Below are 24752 nucleotides of genomic sequence, written 5' to 3'. Positions count from 1 at the left end.
TTTTGATTAATTAGAAAATTATTTTTTTAAATAAAAATAAAATAATGTAAAATAACACTTAATTTTGAAAACAAGTGATATAAATTTTGTTTTATACTTGACTATATTATTTATTTATTTAAAAGTGCGATAAAATGGTATTAAATCTTCTATTAATATCTATATATTTATTAAATATCATTCTAAGTATAATAATTAGTATCTAAAAGCACTTTATTATATATTTTATGTATATTAAAATTACTATTTTATATTTATAAATATTAAATTAATACTCGTCGATTGAACCAGTGACCTACTTGTTGAACCAGTGACTAGTCCCTTTGCCGGGTTCTTTACCGAGTCGGGTTTAATAACTATGATTTTCGTCTCCCTCTTTAATTAGTTTAATTAGAAATCTCACAATCTACTTTCTTTTGCCCGACCATCTCTCTATTTGCTTTTGGAAATATTTTTATTTTAGTTTTTTACTTTATGATCAGAAAAATACTCACGAATATCATTGGATATTCGAACCACGAGGGTTTAAATTTGAATTTATTTTTTCAAACTCATAAAGATCTGAACCTATGTCTAAATCTAACTAAATTTAATAGATTTAAATTTGAATTAAAGAGATCTAATATAAATCTTATACATTGACATGCCTAATAGTGAACATCAAGCGCCATTCTCTCGTTTCTTGAGAAGGAGAAGCAAACAAAACGAAACGAAAAGAAAAAACAAACCATTCTCCCGAATGAAATATGGAAATAAACATCAAGAAATAACATACTTTGCAAAATAATCTTAATCGATGGTTTTAACCCTAAATATGCCATAAGCCAATCTGATGAAAGGAGAAAGAGAAGAAAATGTCAATAGGTGACGATAATGGGATGTCGATTTCCCAACCGCAGGACTTGGCCACGTCGATGATGAGTAATTGTTGCGGTGGACCAAAGCTGAATGGCCTATTTGAGGGATGTAATTGTTGCCTTGATGGTCCATCACGTTTGTGAAATATGCAAAGAATCTCAACGGATGAAAATTAACCACTCATAAATGAAATGTCACTGGATTTTATATTAAGATTGTGAAATTGATTGATCCAACAACAGATATAAAAGGAAGTGGGGCTAACAAGCAAGATTATTTTAGTTATTGCTATTGGACAAAATCCTATCTCAATTTCTTTTACTTGCTTAAATTAAAACTGACCACTTATTTTTTTTCTTTTCCTCCCTTGACCCTGGGAGCATAGCATTCAAAAATTGAAAGTGACCATTGCAGGGATAAAGTCATTAGATTTTCTTCAATCCCAATGGCTTTTTGTTGTTGGGAGGCGACCCTTTTGGGCACCTGTTGTTTCTCCATAGGGGATGCTTTGACATCGACTGTAAAACAATACATTAATCGGTTTTCTAAGTATTGTGAAGTGGTCCATATTTTCGAATTCTTCTATTTTTTGCCCTAAGACTAGATAGCATGATAAAATATCTGTCCGCTATTATCTTGTCTATCAAATTTATAATTTTTATGTGAACTATAATTAATTTATGAGGGGGAGTGATAATGTTAGAATTTTATAAAGTGCAAACCTCTCTTCTTAGTGCATTTATAGACAGAGCCTATATCATAACAAATGAAAGAAGGGTTAAATCCTACTTTTCTTAAATCTCACAATTTTTCTGTTAATAACATTTTAAAAAACGAGGACATATCACGAGGCTTTTTGGAATCTTAAACTTTAGGCCATGCTTGGATTGCTTGTTTTCGTCGAAAAATATTGTCGTTTTTCGTGATCACATTTCCCTATCATCTTTTTCCCTCACATATATCAAATCGCTATAGTAATTTTTTCATGAAAAATGACTGAAAATGCAATCCAAACACAACCTTAGTTTGTCATAAGAGGACATATCTTGTTGCACCTCTTTATCATTTTGCTCTGCATAAGTCAGGACATCCATCTCATAAGGGCGGAGAAAATTCCTTATTTGAAATTAGTTCCCAAACAGTGAAGGTTTATCTCATAAGGGATTGAACAACTTTTTTTCAACAACGCATCCGGTGAATGAGTTGTTAAAGAAATTTATGCCCATACAAGTAACAATAAATTCATTCGATTTTTTTTTTTTTGGTAGAAAAAAATTTGGCCAGTTTGATTCTGATCACCATCATGATTCATGACATGCCTCTAAAATCATAAGTCGCTTATAAAAATTTTTACAAATCGCCCACAAATACAGCACCATAAGTCGGTTATAGAGGTTTCTATAAATCGTTCATCAATACTGTCCTCGTATTGACAATGGAATTCGAACAAAAAAGTGATTGTCCTTGTCAACTGAGCTAACTTGTGTTGATAAATGGATGAATGTGCTTTTCTTCGAGACTTTTAAAGAAACCAATTGCATTTGCTGAATACGTTTGCCTTGCGGAAAAAAGTTTGAGAAACATCAACATTTAGAAATTCTTTTTAGAAAGTGTCATTCTTTGAAAATTCACTCCGTAAGAGCACAGTCAGGATAAGAATTTCCATTGATCACGCCTTCTACAAACTCATCAATAGAAGATCCCAACTGAAAAGAATTAATCTTCAGGAGCAATCATATCCGAAGTGGTCCCGTGGGAATACATCTCCATCATCTACGTATTTCTCCAGGTCACCATTTGCCACAGATAACAAAAATCCAATACATACCGATGTGGACGTGCATGTACTTGTATATGAATTAAGTCATGAGTGATGACTCATCTTGAGGTGCCAATTTCTTTTCCACACCCTACTGCTGAATTAAAATGTCTTCTCAGCTCTCAGGATATGTGGAAGATGGTGACAGGTTTTTCTTCAAACGATTTTGGGCTTATTATATATATATATATATATATATATATATATACACACACATATATATAGCAGTTGTCATTTTCAAATGGGCTAATTTTCTTAGTGAAAGTTATCCTGAAATAGACTATTTTTTTGCTTTTTTTTTTGGCCTACTTATTTTTGCTGATGGGATGGCCTCTTTAGACAAATTCCATGACCTTATCCCTTATCTAGAGGTGTTAAAATGGGTGACTTGAGCGGGTTTGAGTTGAGTAAAATGGGTAATGGGTATAAGTGAGTCAACTCATTTATACCCATTTAATTAGATGGGTATAATGGATAAGTCAAAAAATGAATTTGGTAACTCAATTACCCATTTATAACCCATTTATTTTAAATTTTTGTAAACTCATTTAAATTCATTTTTGCAAACTAAGTTATCAATTTATACCACTCTTTGTACCCCATCATTAGTTTTAAATATTTACTTATAATGTTCAATAAACTTAATTACCAATTTTTTTCATTTATACTCTATTTCACAAAATTACCTATTATTTAATAATTGAATAATAAGAATATAAAATTTTGAACTAAGTACTATAAAAATTAATATAAAAACTTAATCCAAAAATTTTGAACCCCTAACATTTTTTTCATATATAAATTTAAAATTTCATTTTATAAAGATAAGAAAATAGGCTAAAATTTATCATAAATTGGTAATGCTAAAAAATAAGCAAGTTAACAAACTAAGAGAAAATAAAATAATAAGATAAAACTAACAAATAATAATAATAATAATAATAATGAAATAAAAGTAGTTAACATCATGACAAAATGAAAAATTTGAAAAAAAAGGTGGGGGAAAAGAAGAGACTTGGGGGGAAGAGAATTCTAAATGACTTAATTGGGTTTGATGGGTTACCCAATAATATCCATTTATTAAATGGGTATTACTGGGTAACTCATTTATACCCATATACAAAAATTTAAGATACCCATACCCATCTATTCATGGACGGGTATGAGTAAATTTAGTTAAGTGGGTTGATTTGCCACCTCTACCCTTATCCCCAAAAAACCCTTGAGTAATTGTATTAGACAAATGATTTAGAAATAGGTAAGATCTCACTACATCCGAATTTATGCTATTTAAATTTTCACATCAAAAGCATCCATTTAATGGGCTTTTTTTTTTTTTGGCTTAGTAATCTTAATAATCCAATATTAAATTTGGTGACCTATTAGATTTCGGAAACAAGTGAGAGAGAGTCTGAAGCATTGAGAAATATGAAAAATGAGCCAATCAGAGTTCAGAATTAACCATTATGCTGGATTTGAACAATAATGTATTGTACATTGGCCCACTGGATTACATGCTTACATCTCGATTCAGAAATCTCCCTCGTTACTTATAAATAATATAGGAGAATGCAGCAACCAGATGTTTTCAAGAAAGTCAATTTTGGGTACCATCAAGCTTTGTGGCTAACAGTGTATATAGTCATCATTTTTTGTTTCAGTGTATAATAATCATGCATTAGATGCAACTTTAAAGCAGAGGAGCATTTCAATTTTTTGAGGGACTTGGTTCGCAAGGCCAGCCTTGAAGACGGATGAGGCGATACAAGATGGCACCAAAAATGGCTCCTAGAGTTGGGGCAGCAAGATAGATCCACAGGAAAGCAAAGTCCCCTGAAACAATTGCTGGTCCCAGTGATCTTGCTGGATTCATTGATGCTCCTGAGACAGGCCTGCAAAATGCATATAAAAAGTGTTTAAGAAGAAAATGAATGGTGATTAGATTTTACTGTGTGCTAAATAAATGGAACAAAGTGTTTGCAAGATGCAGTTGAAACTGGTATTACCCTGTGATGAGCACTCCAAGCCCAATAGCTCCTCCCACCACAAATCCAGACAAGTTCTGTACCTGTACAATTCCCATATCACAAGCATTTGTAAGATTCATCTTATTGGTTTTGTTTAATTTTTAGGTCATTTTCAAGAAACATTGTCATATGGATTGCATGTTGCAACTAAAGATGTGATAATAGTAGTTTTGTGGTTGGAATTTAGGAGGTTGTGAATTTCTCTGGAGTTCAGCTAGGTACCTGTACTTGGCCCCTTTCCCCTCCCAGAAGGCAAGGAGGAGTGAAATAAAAATGAAGGGATGAAAAAGAGCAGCTTATTATCTTACAGATTCTGGTGCATTTGCCAAAGCTGCAGCTAAGAATACAACCATTGATGTTGCAATGAACTCAACAGAGAAGGCTGCAGCACTGCGTCCATGGAACGGTTTTGTCAACACCAAATCTGTTTGTAAGCCATAGACAAACTTTCCTGCATAGGTTGCCAGGACAGAACCTCCAAGCTGTGCTGATAAATAAAGTGGAACCTTGACAACAATTTGGAGAATGCATCAATTACTGTATGGAAAGACCATTTTGATGTTGATAGTTGGAATGGAGTGTGTACCGTGGACCAGGGAAATGGACCAACAGTTGCAAAAGCAATTGTGATTGCAGGGTTAACATGAGCTCCAGAGATGGTACCAATAGCATAAACTACAACCACCACCGTTAAAGCTGCTGTTGTTGCATAGTCCATTAGTCCTATCCGACCTTTCATTAACTCCATGCTCGCAATGATTCCACATATACAGAAAACCAATATGAAAGTCCCTACTGCTTCAGCCAAAACCTGCATTTTGGAAAGGCTTGTCAACCTGATTAGGTAAAACTAAGTGACAGCTACACTAACAAAAACATTAGTATTGCTCTGGTACTAAAACAAGAAAGTAAGTTCAGGCGATCTGTTACCTTCCGGAGACCTGGGCACATTGCACGCGGGAAGCCACGAAAAGACTGATTTTCTTGCAGAGGTTCTCCACTGATTGGTTTTGCATCAGTCCCCATTTCTTGATCATTCTTTAATTGGTTGCTGACCGGCGCATCAATTGAAACATGAAGAGTCGGTGGATCCTCAGGCAAGGAATTCATGACAGATCAACCTTATGCAGACTCTCAATGGGGTGAAACTCAGAATACAAGATTATGGCAAAGAATTTTATTTTATTTTTTTGTCCTTAATCATTATGTTCCTCTGGTATATATATGCAGTTTCTGCCTGACGATGTAATATTGGAGATTTTTTTGGTCTTCGTATTGTCTGAGATCTTAATTGGCGGACGGACACTTGAGAGGTCTAGTGTATATCCTTCAGCACAATCTTTGCGTTCCTTTGGCTTGAGAAAAGAAATAATTCATGCCTCTTAAATGTCCTGTAAATAAACGGGATATGAGCTATTTTCTACCTAACTGTTTCAACTTTTGGTTGAATCATATATGTGATCATTTCTTCGCTTCTGGTTTACAATAACTTGTACGAGGAACTATGCAGATGGTGGACTAGTGTAGGTTTTCAGCTGTCATACAAATATTGTTGTATAATACGGTAGCCTATTTGGTCAACAAATTCTGTAAGATCACTTGGTAAACGGAAACTCATCTGTGATAGCCGTAGATTGTGATTCAGGAACAGCAATAAGAATTGTCCAAACAATAGATATATTAGCTCATGAACAGGTAATAAAGGCTATATAAGACAGCATTTTCTCGTTGGAGTGTGCCTAGCTTCATGTAACATAAACTTTAATTACCATTCTAGGTACAATAAACAAAACCACTATTTTTGCAGGCCATAGAAAGCCTGATCAAGGGGCTTGATGACCATCGTTTCCCATGCATAAATTTGGTTAATCTTTCAAAAATATGCGATTGATTGATGACAGTTATCATCTATTCGTCAAGCTAAACAGGCGCCAAATCTTTTAATGTCTAAGTCCGAAAAATAGTGGTTTTTGGCTCCTAACCATGATAAGATGAAAATAACAGCAAGGCAAGAATTCTGCAACAGTGAGGCAAGGAATTGTTGAGAATCCAACCTTCAACTTGAAAATAACTTGTTAGTGATTCCAACAATGATGCCTGACCAGATGAATCCAACAGTGATTGCCAAATGATGCGTTGGTAATGCAATTAATGATAATTCAATTCGTAATGCAATTAATGGCACCTGAGGCAATTTGATTTATTTTTGAGTTGATCTTCAGAAGATATTTTGAGATCATGGTACATTTGTAAAATTAAAGTTACCACATGTGGTCCTAATAAAGAACAGGGAAGAACTGAAGCCCAGCGTTGACTTTGCTAGATCAAACAGTAAAAAGTTATTCTCCATCTGGAATGATCCAATCAAAACTGCCTGTTCAGCTGTCTTCCCACCATTGACAAATGCCAGACAGGCTATCTCTTCACCGACTTGCTTCATAGAGTTTGCGCCAAATATTGTCCAATTCTTGCCATTTGCCAACTCCAAGTCAATCGGAGGCACATGCAAACCAACCCGACTAAAGCCAATTGCAGTAGAGTTGAAACATAATCTGAATGGCTTCACTGCATTTAGCTGAGGAAGGCCCTGAGTGGACTCTAGAAAGCTGTTGACAAATGCCCCGTAAACATCAGATCTCAGTGTGGTGTAAGGGACAACTGTGCTGAGCTTCACCCCGCTGTGGCCTAATTTATCAGCTGCTAGCGACTTTCTTGGAACAAGAATCGCCTTTCCACCTATTGAAATAGCCTTAATGTCAATGTAATAATCTGGTGATTTTGGAATCTTTTGCAATGGAGTGTAAGTGAGAATGCTTGCTACATCAAAATTTGTTGGAGGCATCAGATTATACGGGCCATCCCCAAAGAAGACGAGGCCAGGGGCTGCATCTGTGTCAGGCAAACAGATTGCGAACTTCTTGCTTAGTCCAAGAAATGAAGGAGTAAATTGAGACACTAGAGCCAAAGGTGCCCTGGAAATGCCAGCCAAGCCAATAACTCCTTTAGGCAGGGACTTCGAGAGGGAGTCAGGTGCACAAGACACATAAGTATTACTGAATGCTAAGCTACCAGTAGGAGTACTACCGTTTATTGAGGAGATAGCGAAATTTTTGTATGTCAACTGGGCCGAGGCACACAATTTGGTGACAGGATTTACAGGTGTGACCAGACAAGTACATGGTACTTGCGGGAGTTGTTGTTTAGATTCTAGGATACACGAAGGTGGAGGGTAAGACTGGGCTTGCAAGCACTGAGGTGATCTGCAGATCACAAGAGGGTGTTGCTGTGGGCAGTTATACCACAGAAAAGGAGAACTGAGGTCAATGACATAGTGCTCATTGATGTTAAGTCTAATGCTGTAAAGGGAAGTTTTGGTGTCTTTAGCGATGGATGCAACAAGAGTTTTGTGAGGTCGAGCTGCAGAGACTTCATATGCTATGAAGGCCAGCAGAAGCAGGAAGAACTTAGAAAGATGCATAATTATCAGCTAGGTGCTTGTCTACAATCTTTGGTGATTATTATGGAGATTGCTGGAGAATAATGAGCTGGAACGCTATTAAAAAAAAAAGGAAAATGATATGGTCGATTCAAATTGTCTGACCAAAGCTAACAAGCAATACCATTGACTTAAAACAGTTGATTGACAACTAAGGGATATTTTGACTTTGAAATTATCCACAAAGGCCATCCTTAGTTACTGCCTCGATATCGCAGGCTCAAGTTTCGTTAGTCTTCATAAAATGTACTAAAACAGTTTGCTTTAATGCTAAATAGTGAAGAATATCTTGAATCAGTAGATGTGACAAGTAATCATCATAAATGCAATTTTTCACGCGGCATCAGTTGGTCTGCTTGTTCATTCCAGCAAAATATTACACAAACCCCCACACCACAAATTTTCACGCGGCAGCAGCTGGTCTGCTTATTCATTCCAGGAAACTATTACAGAAAATAGTTGTCTATTGCCTATGGATTGGAAATTGGAAAATGAATCGAAGCTCTTTCAGCTCGAGATATGAAGTTGAAGTTGGCACATGTTGTTTGGCGAAACAGAAGTGAAGAACTGAATCCCAGCCTTGAATTGGCAATATCAAATTGCAGTAAATTCTCCTCAATCTGATATCCGCCAATGACAATTGAGGTGGTAGGACTAACACCTCCATCAACAAAAGCCAGACAAATAACATCCTTGTTCACCTGCACCATTGAATTTGCACCAAAAATTCTCCAAAACACATTTTTGCTTTGCAAGACAAGATCAATGGGAGGAACTGCTGGTCCAGCGCGTGTGCTGCCAATACTAGTAGAACTGAAACATGTCCCAAAAGAAGCAACGGATGCCACCCTAGAGACATCAGAAAGCTCTTCAGCAAAAGCCTTGGAAACTGCATTATATATTGAAGTTTCCATAACTGTATAAGCTCTGCCAGTGCTGATTTTAGTTCCACCATTGCCTTTCTTGTCAATGGCCAACAATTTTCTATTGACTGGCACTGCTTTACCATTGATATTGATAGCTTTCACCCCAATGAAGTACTCAGAGGATGACTCATTTAAGTAGGGGACGTATCCAGTTCCAAATGGATTAATAAACAATGGAGTATAGGTAAGAGACTTGGAGATATCAATATTAGGAAGCATGATATAAGGGCCATCACCAAAAAATACAGCACCTTTAGAACTCGTGGAAGCACTCAAACATATTGCAAATTTTCTTGCGAAGCCAAAAACCCGAGCAAACTGAGAAGGGAGTGCTATGTCATTTCTTCCCAAACCTGCTGTGCCTTTAACTCCACTAGCAAGACCTTCAGTGAGAAAAGTTGGAACACAGGTGAAAATGAACTGCGGTACCTTAACAAATTGTCCTGGATTGAATCCATCAGTTGATTGGATTGATACCACGTCCTCGGCAATTTCACCACCATCATATAAAGTGTTAATGAAAGGATTTTCAGGTGTATTCAAACATGCATTCTTGTTGCACCCTGGCCTTGGTGTTGGGGAGGAGGTGCAGTTATAACAGGTATTAGGCTTGGCAATTGTGCATTGAGGTGAACCACAAATTGCTGACCGATAAGTTGAGCTCGTGAAGCCTTGTTCACAGTCTACCCATAAGGTTTGGCCACCAAGATGAATGCTTAGTTTTAATGGAACAAAAGGAGTTCGCTGGCTAATTTGGGTAAGTTATTGGGAGGATGACAAGTCTTTTGTTACTGGGAGCACAAGTGCCTTAGGACTAAAGGAAGTTTGGGCTGTGGAGATAGAGATGAAAAGGAAAAGAGAGTAGAGTAAAAACTGAAAGATATTGCGAAGATTGGAAGCCATGGAAATTATGACTTGAACAGTTTGGATGCATAAGCTGGAGACTTGTTATACGTGTAGTTGATTTCTTCTAAATCTTCTCTGGAGGGTACCGTTAGGCATTCCTAATTCTGGTAAGTCCCTTTCTTATCAAATTGGATGGTTGACTTATCGTGTAAGTCAACGATCAAACTACAGCTTGTCAACTTTATAGAAGGATATGAATGTAGTGTAAGACAATACAGACCAAAGGGATGTTGTACATTGGAAAAAAAATTAGTCAAAAAATTCTAGTTGGTCCAAATCTGCTATCGGATTTCATATTAAAAGCATATGAATGTAGTGTAATACAGCACAGACTAGAAGATATTGTACATTGGCAAGAATAGTGAAAGGTGCTAGTTGGTCCAAATCTGCATATCTGGTTTCATATTGAGGAAAGACTGGGGGCACATGACAGATCAGAAGTTGAAACATTCAACATACAGTACTCAGCTCCAAGTTCCAAGTAGTTATCATGCTTTATACTTAAATATTTGGCTCTGGCAGCTGAAACTGAAGGAGTTGTATCCTGTTTCACATTTCTCATGTAATAGATTAGGTTTAAACGAAGATTTTAACTTTGTTAGAAAATGTAGTCAAATTCCAGTTCCAACAAATATCTTTTATTCAAAAGCAGGAGTTACAAGTGGAATTTATTAGCAACTGAGATATTAGAAGGAATTCACTCGCTAAGAAATCACTCCCTAACTTGTTTGTTGGAAGACTTTTCATCTCTACTACCAATTTTTCAACCTTCAGAAGTAAAGTAGAAGTTGGGACAAGTAGTTTGGCTGCCCAAGGTTGTAGACAGGAACCCCAACCTTGATCTTGCTAGATCAAATTGCAAAAGCGCATTCTCAAGCTGATATCCTCCTATTGTAATAGATTCTGCAGGAGAATTTACGCCTCCATTTACAAATCAGAAACACAAACTTCATTTCCAACAGGCACTATTGAATTTCCTCCAAAAAAGTTCCAAAAAGCACTCCTGCTTTGCAAAACAAATTCAATTGATGGAACACCAGGACCAACACGTATAGAACCAAGGCTTTTTGCACTGTAACGTGCCTTAAATGGTGCCACAGCTTTCACTCTAGGGACTTTTGCTACTGAATCAATGAAAGCATTAGTAACAGCACCGTAAATTGACCTTTCCAAGACTCTGTATGGAACTGAAACAACAGGGCCAGGATTTGATCCATGAGTAGAACGAAGGGAGATGACATCTTTGGCATGCTCACCAATGGTTTGAATACGAACTATGGTGTTTTCATGTGAGACTGAACATGCATGGTTGTTGCAGGCTGGTTTTGGACCATCATGGCATGTGCCGCATCCAAAAGGGGTATTGATAAGTGAACAGAGAGATGAACGGCAATGGACACGCTGATATGTTGAGCTGGTGTAGCCTTTCTCGCAATCGACCCATTAAGGATTCGCCACCAAGATCTAGTGTGAGTTTTATTGGCACCAGTGGACTTCTTTGGCTGATTTGAGAGAATATGAAAAGGAGTATGGTTTCTGATCCTATGGGTCTTCAGACGTTCCAGTATTAGAGATGCTGCCGTTGCAGGTCAGTTCCATTGAATCATATGATCAGCTCATGTTAAACTGACAGGTGAATGTTTGCATGCAGGAATATCGGATTCCTAAATAGGATTTTCTGGTGACGTATTAGAGTATGCAGCCAGCGACTGGTTCTTTGGAGCCTACTACAACGTTTGAGCAAATGGCTAGTTCAGATTGCATAGTGATCAATTGATATTCTGAACTAAACGCATTGCAAAACAATGATGATATTAATCGCGATTGGTCAGAAACCACAAAATGTAAGCACAGGAGGACCGAGATATTAGAGACTAATGCTCAGTATGAATTAATCACGATGCATCAAAGAAAACTTTTTAAGTTACACAGAAAGTTTCACAAGTAATTCTACAAGCTCTCAGTAAGGGATGTTGTATTTTGATTCAGCTAAAATCCTAAACAGCTACTTCCAATGAGTTGGCCCCTAACATGTACAAGGGTCATCTGTCTTCCAAGTCACATCTAGAACTTTTCAACAAAACCAAGAATCAAAATGCTTCCCTAGGGATATAACTTGTCCTTAAATCAGAGCAAGTTGTATGTCCCATCGCCAAAGCAGAAAATCCTAGCATTTTAGTTCCAAGTTTGAACTCCAGCAAATTGTCCTCCAATTGATAACCTCCTAGTACGACAGAAGCCTTTGAGCTCGATCCTCCATCCAAGAACCCCAAGCACATAACTTTATCATTAACCTGCACGAACGAATTCCTCCCCTCAATTCTCCACTTAACCATCTCACTTTGCAGCACAAGATCAATAATTGGCACATTAGATGCATCCCTATTGGCCTCCAACCGTTCTGATCTGAAGCAGATCCCAAATGGTGCCACAGGAGGCGCCATGGTCATGTTCATACCAATTGCAGCCTTGATATAGGCCTTAATAAATGTATTATACAATGTGCTCACCATGGTGGTATAGGGAACTGCTGTGCTGATTTTGGTCCCTCCAACACCTTCTTGATTTACCGATAACATCGATTCATTAATCGACAACTTCTTGCCGTTGATTTTGATGGATTTCACATTAATGTAGTAACCTTGCACCTTGCTACCTTCTCTAAAGACAAGGGGTGTGTACATTAATGACTTTGCAACGTCATTATTAGGAGGTAAAGCATAAGGAATTTCGCCGGCGATCAAAGCCCCATTTGATGATGACAGACACAAAGAAAATGTCCTCTGGAAGCTAAATGCATCAGCAACTTGTGATGGTAGTGAAATTCTAGTGTTTCCGAGGCCTAACACACCTTTGACACCATCACCCAATCCCCGCAGTAATAATGCAGGCACACATGAAAACAGAAAATGAGGAACAGAAGCTAATCCTGTCTTTATCCCATCAGTGACTTGCACAGCTATGATCTCTTCTGTTAACTCTCCTCTGGTGACCATATTCGTGATGGGATTTTCTGCTTCAAGAGTACAAGTATTGCGACTAGTCCCGCTGGGCCTGGTGCAGCTATTAGCCTCTGCCCATGAGCACTGCAATGAAAAACAACCAAAGGGTCTGGGATGCCCAGATGAAGATAGCAGATGGGCAGAATCAATCCAAGAAGATGAACCACTAATATCTATCACAAGTTTGGTTGGAGCGAGGGGTTGATCACCTACGTATGTTTGTGTCACATACTGATGTGTTGCAATATCTTTTGTCACCGGAAGAATTACAGAATTTGGCAAAAAGGGGCCTTCTTTGGCTATGGTAACAGTGCAGAAGCAAATCAGAACAAGGGGAAAGAGGGAAGCCATTGAAGAAAATAGTCGAATACTGAGGAGGAGGGAGACACACAGAAAGAGGGGCCTTCATTCGTATTGGCGTCGCTATTTCTAACGCGCTGCGTAGGGGCGCCGCGACTGACTGAGTTGGTCAATAGTCATCCGCTGTCTAGTGGGCCTACAATGCTAAAGAAAAATGGGAAGTGGATAAGGCCTTAGCCTTTGCTGAGTAGATTTTGTATGCTTTTCTGCAATTCCAAGCCAGAAAGCTTGGGATCAGATGCCTCTGCCATGACAGGGTTTTCTCAAATTGAATGATGGAGATTAAATGTAAGACACTAATTTTAATATAATAAAAAGAAATTTAAATATATTTTTATTTATCATGTTATTGTGCTCAAGTGTATTGCATGAATAATAATATGCATGCGCATTTGATCGTAGGTTTTTAAACCATGTATACCATACTCTTGTTTAAAATGTGTCAAAACTATATAGGCCTTGATTGAAAAAAGAAAAAAAAGTTGAAATCTAAACAACTTTAGGATACTTTTATTCAAGGAGTTTAAAAATAATAAATATAGACATGCGTATTTAAGTGATGAATTAAGAAAGTATCTTCAATAGACAAATTTTATTAACAGTTGATCTTCCTTTAAAGCATGTATAAAGACATCTTGTAACCACTAAACAACTTTAAAATAGTGGGGAATTAATTGCCAATTTCACCTCTGTAAAACAATTTGGGATTAAAAATAAGAGAGTGAAATGTTTTCAACGTGAAATTGCCAACTCAAAATGAGAAAATAAATTTTTTTTTCTCACAAAGAGTCAATAACACGCACACACAGTTAGATTAAACACTCGAAGAACGTCAAAGAACGGTCCAAATGAGCAATCTAAGTCGAGACTCACGAAGTAATCGGATTCAGCCAATTGATAACTGAACCAGTCCATGGACCTTAAATCCAGTGACTAATAACAGAAAATAATAGAAAGATAAAAACAGAAAGATAAAAACAGAGAATATGCCAATAGGCAGTAGGCCAGATCACTAATAGCTGACAGAGCAAAACTAGTGGTGGACTCTAAAGAAATCCACTACAAAACCCACCCAATCAAAATTCTCTCTTAACCATTTCTTCCTTACCGCAAAGCGGTTGGTACAAGAGGTTTCTCCACTTTCATCTATACATTGCAATTCAACTATCAAAGCAGATTCCCCTCGCATCATATCTAACTGTGAGTTTTTTCTTCAGATTATCAAGAATTCGTATTATTCATGTGGTAACGTACATCTTGGCTCTCTGAAGTATTGGATGATTTGGTTGTCTTTTTCCTTTTTCCCTCGTTTTGATTGCCAACCAATTAGTAACCTGTAGGTGTAAATATATGGAATTTTGAGGTATTCTTTTGTTCTTGCTTTTGGATTTTGCAATAGCCGAGATAATATTTTGATCTGATTTGGCATCAGTTTCGACTCCTGCCCGATTATCAAATTTGATAGGAATAAAAAGATGCGATTTTTATCTTCAATTTTTTTATTGCTGGTACAATTAACTGAAAAGGAACTGCGGAGCCGAAATTCCTCATGCTTGATAGTGTACTACTAACACACGGTGAAATCTTACATGCCCCGGTTGGTCGAATATGTTACTTCCTCATTAGGTAGGAAGGTGTGTGTGTGTGTGTGTGTTCTTTTTCTTTGTTTCTTTTTTTGTTGGTGATGAGATGGTTTCATTTTTCATGGGCAGCACCTTTGCCATTTCAAGAAAATAAGCACAATAGAAGTTGGTTTCTTGACTAAGTAAATGCCAATGATCTAAGAAAATTTGCATCTTTTTGAGAGTCAAGAATAACTTAGCAGTAGAAAATGGAAAACCTTTAAAGTTGGGTGAAACAGGTGGAATGGAGCTCTATGTGTAGGTTATTGTTTCATGGATTAGGGTACTCATTTTTTATTTTGTATTTTTTCTTCTTTCGAATTTGTTCATTTAACTTGTTTTGAGATGCATCAACAGTTTGCGTCTCTTCTGCAGCAGGAAACTGATATATACTGATTACACATCGTATTCAATTTTGTTTTGGAGAAATTCTCAGAACTTGGAAAGTTCAGTACTTTATTGGAAGAAAAAGATAAAGAAATATCAACCAATTCGTGTTCTGAAAATGGATCGATTCGATGAAATCTATAAAGAACGCATTGCAGCATTATGGCGAGCAATGTATACTACAAAATGCGTCAGAGAGGACAATATTCCGAGCAAAATTGAAGAGGTAACTTGACCTGGACTTTGTTTAGTTTTTTCTGTTGTGATTAGTTGCAACCTGGTAATTGTATACTTCAAATGGATATCCTATATTCACGTTAAAGTTCTGATACTTATCAGGGTCTCTACTTGGGTTCTCTTGGAGCTGCCAGTAATAAGACTGCATTGAAAAGCTTAAACATAACCCATATTCTGACAGTCGCAAATTCTCTGCCCCCTGCTCATCCGAATGACTTTGTCTACAAAATAGTTAGTAGTAAGATTCTTCAGAGTATCATATTTCTTTTAATTTTAAGCTCAGATGATCTTTAATCCTGGTATGAACTGAGTTTTTAGTTTTTGAATGAGAATAATTCTTCTGTTATTCATAGCTTAATAAGTTGCTTATTTTTTCCTTTTATTGTCATTATCCTTCCCTCTATTCCCCCCTCCCCCCCTCTTCCTTCGGGTGGAAGGGGGGAGTTCGGGAGTTGATATAATTAAGAGGGCAGAACGTTTGTCTTGTACAAGTGCCGTATGTCAACTCTGTGCTTTGCTTAAAGCTGTTGATTCTCCCATGCAACTCATATCATCTGTACCTAAATAAAGACTTCTTATTATTGTATTAATGAGATCACTACAAATTTTGTTGTCCATTCTACTAAGTAAGATGTTATTGATCCTTTTCTGTTATATTTGAATTGAGACAGTACCAGACAGGGAAGACATAAATATCTCACAATATTTTGATGACTGCTTTGAATTCATTGACGGAGCTAAGAGAAAGGGAGGTGGTGTTTTGGTACATTGCTTTATGGGAAGATCCAGGAGGTAATATTTCTGCTTTGGGACTAAATACTTAAAGGTCTTGCAGATGTATTTGTCAAACAGCCACCACAAATTGGGCTTTGCACCTTCTGGTGGTTTGGAAGAGGTCATTTTTGGATTATGTTTTCTACAACATGCCAGATAACAATAGCATTTGAGAAGTAACTTATTCTGTAATTTGGATCTGAGTAATAGAAAGGGAAATATTTGACTACTTATAGTACTTCAGTCATGCTTTGGTTGGACTCATGAACATTTAGAAGGAAAAGATAGCTTGATGATTAGATTAGTTAACCAAACATGGTAACCAGACTGCCTCACATTTTTAATAGTCCTATTTTCTAATTTTAAGTGATTTTACATCTTGTCTTATGAGCTTTTTTTGATGCCTGGAATCATTTAATGTCTTGATCTCAAATTAGTTGAGGTTGTCTTTTGTGTTCTACAACATAGAACATGATGAATTGGAGCAAACTCAGATTAGATGTTAACCTTGCAGCGTCACAGTGGTTGTTGCTTATCTAATGAAAAAGCATGGTATGAGCCTATCTCAAGCTTTGGAACATGTGAGAAATAAAAGGCCAGTGGCATCACCTAATCCCGGTTTTATGTCGCAACTGCAGAACTTTGGGAAAACTCTTAAAGGTTGGGATTCCCTTTTTTCTTTTTGGGTTTAATATCAGCCAGACATGATATTTCACCTTTAAAGTATATGGCTCATTGGCTTCTACTTTGTTGAGTACCTTCTTCCTGGCCAGAGCTAGTAGTGCTTCAATACATAAATCCATTTTGCCAGTGGTAGATGTTTTCTCTTGCAGATATCTTTATACATTTGTTGCTCGAGCTTTGCTACTTGAAGAAATTTTCTTTGACTAGATGATCTTTTCTTTTGTTGCCAACTCTTTTGAAACGCAGGCTCTCAGTCTACAAGCGAAGTTTAAGTGCGGAAGCAATCAATTAGCAATACCACTAGAAGACAGTCAAGACAGAAGTTTCATGTGTAAAGATCTACATAGCTCAAAATAAACATTGATGTCATATGAAAATTGCCCTGAATAGGTCATGAACTTGCCACTTTATTTGATAAGAATACAGCAAGAGTTCTGATTGAGCATTCTTCTTCTTCTGATCCTATCAATCAGAAGATCAGAAGAAGATGATAGCCTCGACTAACATAGACATTGAGTCATTGACCGAGGATAATAGCCTCGACTACTCAACTGAACCAGATTGATGTAAGGCTTGCTAGCCGAGATTAGATATGTATCAGTTCCTGTGTTCCTCGCATTCTTACCTTGATTCTATGTAGCTGCACCTGTTATAATATCCTATTCTTAAGATGATTATGGGCAAATGTCATTAGTAGTTTAGTACAGCTTTGGAATTCAAAGAAGTCTAAACTACATAATTTGATGTGGTCAAAAAATATTACAAGAGTTGTGAGCAGCTACTACTCTTACGCTGGCACTAATTAAAAAAGAAAAAAGAAAAAAGAAAAAAGATGCAGTAATCTCAGTAACATATTGGCAATTTTTTCCATGTCATTAACTTATTAATGCAACAATTTCCGAAAGAATACATGTTTATGCAATATCCGAGCCAAGATGCTAACCTTCTTAACTTTGATCACCATTGTCCATGCTTTTGCGAGTCCCCTAAATCAATAGACGCAAATGATGAGATTATGATAAGGTAAGGTGAGAAAAACTGCTTCTAGTGCTCATACATGGTAGTAGTGATGACTGATGAGCAGTAGTGTGAAAATTACAAGTCTCTGTGGACAATGCCATGCAGAGGAAAGAATTCAATTTTACCCATTGGGGTCCTCCAGAAGACAACTTGTCATCCACAAAATTCCCCATCTTCAGGCTTCAGCCGCCAAAAGTCCTCCATAGGGCCCATAGGCTAGCAGCAGAGAATTCAGAGACAGAATTATTGGTGGGACACTGGGCCTGCGGCTCTCCAGTTCACACCATTCGAATCTTGATGAACGTATTATTACACAATAACGCAAGGGTTTCCTCCAATACACTCTACAATGCAGTAAACAAACAACATTGCATTGCAGCACCCAGCTTTGTAACCTTTGAACCAGGCTACCGAGCTAGACAGTTACAAAGAAACAAGGGTGTTGCAGTAAAATTTAATCTGAGCGAATAGCGAAAAGGTGAAGACAGTAGACATTAGACAAACCCTTTTTCTTCATCTGGTAAAATTTGGTTTTGGTCAGCATAGGAAACAAGGTTGGCAAACCTCACTACAATGGCACTTGCTAAATTAAAGATTCTGCTGTATTAACACTACAATTTATTTCAACTCGAAATATATTTTGTTAACACTAAAATATTACGCAGGTAGGCAGGCAGGCAGGCATATACATTCTTTTCTTCCCAAGACTTTTCTGTACTAATTGACTAGCTGGTTTGCCATGTAAGCAATTTCTTTCTTTGCATTTATTATATTACCAAAACCTTGCTTCAGCTTCAAATTTATGTTAGTTCATCTCACGTTCGTCTGGATGAAAAGTAAAATACAGTTCCGTGTCGGTTAAAACCCAGTAAAAGTATGGCAAATGTATGACCAGTACACCTATATATGAACATTAACTAACTTGGAGTTATCTATTTAGCAGATGGATCAGATGCATAATTGCTTGTAGGAAAAATATGATACTTCATCTGATCAGGGACTTAGAGAAGGCATCCGGCTTCCAACTTGGCCTTGGACAAAATATCAGAAAGACGGATGGATGGTGAGTCGGAAGAGATGAAGGATGGAGCGTGGCACGCATGAAGGGAAGCGGAGGAGCAGGAAATATGCATGACAATGTCACAAAGGATGAGAAGTAGTGGTAGAGCTGCTACCTAAGTATTAACCCCTACTGCTGTATTTTATCTCACGAGGGGGAAGGCGTAATTGTTGCGTAGATAATAAACGTGAGATGTAAATATTCACATACACTGCAAGAGAGAGAGTGACAAGGGGAGTAAAACTAATTAACCTCACGAGACTGCAACATTTTGCATTTATTATATACTACTACATCAACTTTAGACCTAGTAGAGATATCCTCCCGTCCCCTCTTTCTCTATTCACTAGGTTGATATGATTCTTTGACATGTATTTTTGCCTATATATATAGGGGGAAAGAAAGAAACTATACTACCAATTTGGTACAAAGGAATAACAAGAACGCAAAATAATTTACCTGAGCTAGCTTTGTTTCTCAGCTGCCAAGAACTCTAGCATCGCTAGTCATGTCTCACATAGCTGTGGAGAGGAACAGGAGAAGACAAATGAATGAACATCTCAAGGTTTTACGTTCCTTGACACCTTGTTTCTACATCAAGCGGGTAAACTATTCCTACCTCTTTATTCCCCATCCCTTTTTTGTTTAAGGGTTTTTGATTTGGAAAAGTTTCGCAGTGAAATTATGCCAATCGATTTTGGTTCGAATGATTTGTTCAAATAATTACCACCTTATTTAAGCTACTGGAGAACGGCATAATTCATTAATCTAATCCATGGGTATTGGTCAACTTATTAACTGAAATTTTGGGATGCTTTAACATATTGAAATGTTTTTGTTATGTGATATTGAAGGGAGATCAAGCATCAATAATAGGGGGTGTAATAGAATTCATAAAGGAGTTGCACCAAGTTCTACAATCCCTAGAGGCAAAAAAGCGAAGGATGAGTCTGAGCCCTAGTCCTGGACCTCCTGGTCCTAGCCCGAGGCCAGTCCTATTGCAGCTAAGTCCTAACTCTGAAAGTTCACTTGGAGGGCATGATAAGTTTAAGGAAGTCGGAACATGCTGCAACTCTCCGGTGGCTGATGTGGAAGCAAAGATATCAGGATCAAACGTTATCTTGAGAACTGTTTCTAAGCGAATTCCTGGTCAATTGTCAAGGATCATCAGTGTGTTGGAGAAATTCTCCTTTGAAATTCTCCATTTGAATATCAGTAGCATGGAAGATACTGTTCTTTACTCTTTTGTCATCAAGGTATATGTGCTACATATATATATATAGCTACTCTGATCATCCAATATCAAGAGCTAGCAGCGCTGGCTATGCAGAAATTGATTGCAAGAAGATATGCAGTGGAAGGGAAAATAATCTCTAAAACATGACTAGCTATATATGGTCAATCACCTTTCCTTATTTAGTAAGGATTTATCACATGTATTGCTTGCTGATTCAGTAGGTATGACATTATTTCGTAAACAATGACGGAGAGCTGAGGCAACAGGCAATCTGTGTAATTGAAACTTCACCTATACAATCAATATCAAAGAAGAAAATTGAGCGAACAAAAACTAACATTTTTTCATATATAGGAAAAGAAAATGTATAGGAATGAATACTTGATACTCTTAATGATCAATCAGATAGCATAACACCTATAATATAGTACGTAGTATACAGTATGGTAGTTAGATATAAAGCCAACAACGATTTCATCCGTTGGCTTTAACCCATTTAGCATTTAAATTTACAGGAAGGATATAATAAGAGAAATGTAGGAGTACCTTGTATATGTTCATGGATGAACATATTCATTTTTTAGTTCTAAGTTAATCAATATGGTTTCGCCTCACTTTTCTCCTCTTTTTGCTTTTGCTTTGTGATTATTTCACTGCAGATAGGGCTTGAGTGTCAGCTGAGCCTGGAAGAACTTGCAATGGAGGTTCAACAAAGTTTCCGCTTCCAATCAGTTTATGCCAAGGAAACTGTAGGATAGGAATGCTGATCGAGAAAATTTATGTAAGTGGTACATGTCTTCCCTTCTTCGAGGACATCCCATGAAACTGGGACCTAAGTGATATAGCATTTTTCCTTGTATAGTAAAGAAACTGGCATCCTGAATGCATTTTAATGCATACAACACGGTACTCTTTACTAAATAAGGAAAGGTCAAGCATTATCACTAATGGTACATATTAGTGCTCTAGCTAGCATACCCTAACGTTAGTTTCCACACTACGTGAAAGAACACAAAATCTAAGTCCACTTTTCTGTTAGTTCTTGAAGAAGCTGGTAATGGAGGAGGTATACATACAATCAATATTCTAGCTAGTCGTCCATCATTCTCCCCACAAAATTTTCATTTTAGATTATCACTCAATCTTAGAAGAAATTGAGAAATTGAGTAAGGGAAAGGTCCTATGGAATTTATTTTCAGTTGTACTTACCCTCAATGATCGATGTTACAAATAAAATGTAAACAGCTAATTGTATTGTGGGGAGGAGAAGACTTCAAGTTAGTTTCAGAAATTTTCAATACGTCAATTCTACCAAAAAAAAAAAAAAAAGAAAATAGACAAAAGAACTGGATAAACATCTTCTTTCTTCAAATTAATTAAAATCACTCTAAATGGCAATAATTACATGATTGTGCCTAGCTTTGATCCCCGATCTTAAATCGATCGATGAGAGATGATTGAGTAAAACTCAAATTTATAATCCGCGAATTATAGTATGCAAAAATCATTTGACCTTTGAATAAGATCTTAAACGCTTATTCAGATTTAATCAAAGTATGTACCGAATTAAGTACCCATTCATATTTGAGAGAAGACATGGTTCTGAGGTGGAGCTGGCGTTAGGCCAAGTGAAGGATCAAGCAGAACTTATCATGTCGGGCCCATACATCAACTTCCATGGAATGTGGAATCGGCAGACACTATTGACGGGCCAAGGCTATCCAAGTAGAAACCTCTGCACTATTATGGCCCAGTTCGTGGATTCTTAACTCCTCCCAATTGCAAGCAATACAGAGAACATCTCGTCCAACTTATACCTGTGCATGATTTTTTTTTTTTTTTTTTTTGACTGACAACGTTCAAATTCAATCCTAGGTAAAATCTTGCCGCATGCATTGAAAGAAAATTGGATAATCTCCGTCCACAAAAAACATCATATGATAAGTGAGGAACTAAATATTGTTGATATACCCACTCTCCCCCCCCCCCCCCCCCCCAAAAAGAAGGTGACTTTTTCGGCAATAAATACTGGAACCTGGGCTGGGCTAGAAGCCCATTTGTCTGCTTGTCCATTTCCAAGTGAAGAATACCTGGCAAGACGACACCTCGACTATGCCATGCCGAATCCTCAAAGTAGTGCGACTTGGAAGAAACAGTTTCCTTCTCATTCAATCCGGTGCTGTAACAAATTTGGACGTACAAAAGTTCTTTAACTAGTTAATGATACTTATTTCATTTTTTCCAGTACATGAAATTTTCTTATGATGAGAATTTTTTTTTGCCCTTTCTTTTGTTGGCCTCTCTATTCAACATTCCTGACTTAAACTTCAGAATTCCAGACTGAGCCTCCCTATGTTCTAGGTTTCTAACAACGTGTGTAGAACTGTAGGCCGGGCTCTTCCCCTCTCAACAGAATAATTGAGAATGGTCCCATGAACAGAGATTTTTGAAGGGAATCAAAAACTTGTTACAGCAACCTTATCCTCATGATTGCTCAGTCACATGAGATTAGGAAAATCATTCGTACCATTGTTTTTTGTCCATTGTCAATCCTCACATGCAATTTTATGCAAACTTCTTGTTCGTTATTATAGTACCAGTAAGAAAAATACATCGTCCTGATTCATGGCCCCAATCTCACATGATCAGCGGACTTATTAGCTACCAGCTTGCTCACACTTCCATGGTGACTTTGCCAAACCTAGGTGATACTGCACATGAAAAACAGCCATTTTCAAGCGATGTTCTTTCCACTTGGCCGATAGGATTTGGTTTCTCTCGACTCAAGTACTTGGTTTATCTGCAACTATAATATTTGTTGGTGCAGTTATAGAGAATGTCGACCAAGATAAGGGTCATTAATATATACTTGAATTAATCAGATCAAGTCAACCAAGAACTAGGTAACCATCGAGTTTTGATCTAGTCGAGAATCTCTTGGAATGCATTAATTAGGGAAAGGGTTCAAAGTCCACTAAATGAAGTATTGTGCTTCTTGTTTTCGAAAAATCCAGCGAGTACAAAAGTGTCGAGGTTCACACCACACTAGCGTGCTTCTTGTCAAGTCCACAGGTTCACTTTCTAGCACCCGTACAAGTCAAGTTTGGCTCCCCCTCCCCTGTAAGATAGTCTCAGAGAGTAAATTATTGCCGCTAGACCAATAAAAAGGTCTTTTTATACTTAAAATTTGAAATAAACGTTCGAAATTAAGTTGAGCTGATAGCGATCCTAAATTACAAATTAAATCGGACTCTGCAATTGCATAAACCTTTGATCTTAGAGGATATGCTACGCAAGTAGAATCTCAATTACTTGGCTAGCTAGTAAATTGGCTGCTCAAATCCGAACAAAGGCACAACGTGACACTTGATTCGCGCATGCACGTTGGAAAATCAAGCAACCCCCACAAGCTTCTTTGCCTTTCACGAGAGTACCAGTTTCCTCACTGTAAGGTGCAGAGTTTGAATTCATTCTGAATTTGATCTTTTACGAGAGTACTAATTTTCTGGCTACAAGATTGAATTCTGAATTTGATACTTCGGGTGACGAGGATATGAAAAGCTTAGTTATTATATTTGGCCGAATCCGGCTGTTGAACCGGTCAAACCAATGGACTTGCCATGAAATTAGGCCAGTTTAGTAATTGGATCGAAGTCGCAGACGATTCGCTTTAAACTGCTTAACATTGACGGTCGAATCGGTGACCCGCTAAACCTGGCGGTTTTTAAACTCGGCGAGTTTTGAAAATTTTTGTGAAATTACTTTTGGAATAATTTCAAAAACCTCCCCTAAATGACAATACTACCGTTAAATATTTTAATGAAATTCCCTTGTTTGGTGTGCGTATACTTAGAATGACTTTAAAATTATTGTTGCATTATTTTTTCTTCTTAATTCCTTTTTGTTTTAATTTTTTACCGATAAAATTGTAAAATTACCACTATTATCTCTAATTTCTATTGTAACCAAATGTCGAACTAAAGATTTTTTTGATGAGTTAACTTTATACGTAATTCGATGTTTTTTTGCTAATCTTTGTTCTCTATTTTTTGATAGTAAAATTAACAATAAATCAAAAAGAAATTGCCCAAAATCATTACTAAATTATGATAATCTCATTACTCAAAAAATTCATAAGTTCTGAATCAATTATTTTAACATTTTATTTTCTATCTTATAAATCTAAATTCTTAATAAAATACCATTAAAAGTATCCTATCATAGTGATAAAATTATTATTATTATTATAGTTGTATATCAAATAGTAGGTATGGATATAAAAAATTCGGCACCTTTTCCTTATAATTACATTAGATAATCATATAATTTTATAGGGA

General features: G+C 36.9%; 5 protein-coding genes and 2 pseudogenes across 9 annotated transcripts; 2 read left to right on the top strand and 5 right to left on the bottom strand.

The window, feature by feature from the left end:
* Positions 1-4127: 4127 nt before the first annotated feature.
* On the bottom strand, positions 4128-5955 carry LOC113735356 (probable aquaporin NIP7-1). The gene is made up of 5 exons (XM_072081817.1): positions 5635-5955; positions 5291-5515; positions 5013-5210; positions 4684-4745; positions 4128-4569 (listed from the first exon to the last, which is right to left on the bottom strand). Exons 1-5 carry the CDS (start codon positions 5812-5814, stop codon positions 4386-4388), a joined length of 849 nt encoding a protein of 282 aa, XP_071937918.1. The 5' UTR covers positions 5815-5955; the 3' UTR covers positions 4128-4385.
* A 926-nt stretch (positions 5956-6881) lies between these two features.
* LOC113735352 (chitinase CLP-like) lies at positions 6882-8367 on the bottom strand. The gene has a single exon (XM_027262366.2). The coding sequence runs from the start codon at positions 8180-8182 to the stop codon at positions 6941-6943; it is 1242 nt and encodes a 413-aa protein (XP_027118167.2). The 5' UTR covers positions 8183-8367; the 3' UTR covers positions 6882-6940.
* A 27-nt stretch (positions 8368-8394) lies between these two features.
* On the bottom strand, positions 8395-10029 carry LOC113735280 (probable aspartic proteinase GIP2; annotated as a pseudogene).
* A 681-nt stretch (positions 10030-10710) lies between these two features.
* Positions 10711-12078, bottom strand: LOC113735354 (probable aspartic proteinase GIP2; annotated as a pseudogene).
* Positions 11900-13546, bottom strand: LOC113734082 (probable aspartic proteinase GIP2). Its single transcript, XM_027260409.2, has one exon. It carries the CDS (start codon positions 13383-13385, stop codon positions 12123-12125), a length of 1263 nt encoding a protein of 420 aa, XP_027116210.1. The 5' UTR covers positions 13386-13546; the 3' UTR covers positions 11900-12122.
* Positions 13547-14400: 854 nt separating this feature from the next.
* Positions 14401-17716, top strand: LOC113734079 (dual specificity protein phosphatase 1-like). 5 transcript variants are annotated; one of them, XM_027260403.2, is made up of 6 exons: positions 14401-14594; positions 15392-15629; positions 15743-15878; positions 16312-16432; positions 16929-17074; positions 17345-17716. In XM_027260403.2, exons 2-6 carry the CDS (start codon positions 15522-15524, stop codon positions 17368-17370), a joined length of 537 nt encoding a protein of 178 aa, XP_027116204.1. In that variant the 5' UTR covers positions 14401-14594; positions 15392-15521; the 3' UTR covers positions 17371-17716. The 5 variants fall into 5 exon arrangements, with proteins under 5 accessions (XP_027116204.1, XP_027116203.1, XP_071937917.1 ...); XM_027260402.2 differs by having other exon boundaries at positions 14411-14594; positions 15453-15629; XM_072081816.1 differs by having other exon boundaries at positions 14411-14594; positions 15395-15629.
* A 1896-nt stretch (positions 17717-19612) lies between these two features.
* Positions 19613-21472, top strand: LOC113734081 (transcription factor MUTE-like). Its single transcript, XM_027260407.2, has 3 exons — positions 19613-19782; positions 20033-20434; positions 21075-21472. Exons 1-3 carry the CDS (start codon positions 19687-19689, stop codon positions 21171-21173), a joined length of 597 nt encoding a protein of 198 aa, XP_027116208.1. The 5' UTR covers positions 19613-19686; the 3' UTR covers positions 21174-21472.
* The last annotated feature ends 3280 nt before the right edge of the window (positions 21473-24752 follow it).

This window comes from Coffea arabica, chromosome 3c (assembly GCF_036785885.1).
Source record: "Coffea arabica cultivar ET-39 chromosome 3c, Coffea Arabica ET-39 HiFi, whole genome shotgun sequence".
NCBI classification, from domain to species: domain Eukaryota; kingdom Viridiplantae; phylum Streptophyta; class Magnoliopsida; order Gentianales; family Rubiaceae; genus Coffea; species Coffea arabica.
Note: the sequence above shows the minus strand (reverse complement) of the source record. Positions and strands in the feature narration are given on the sequence as shown.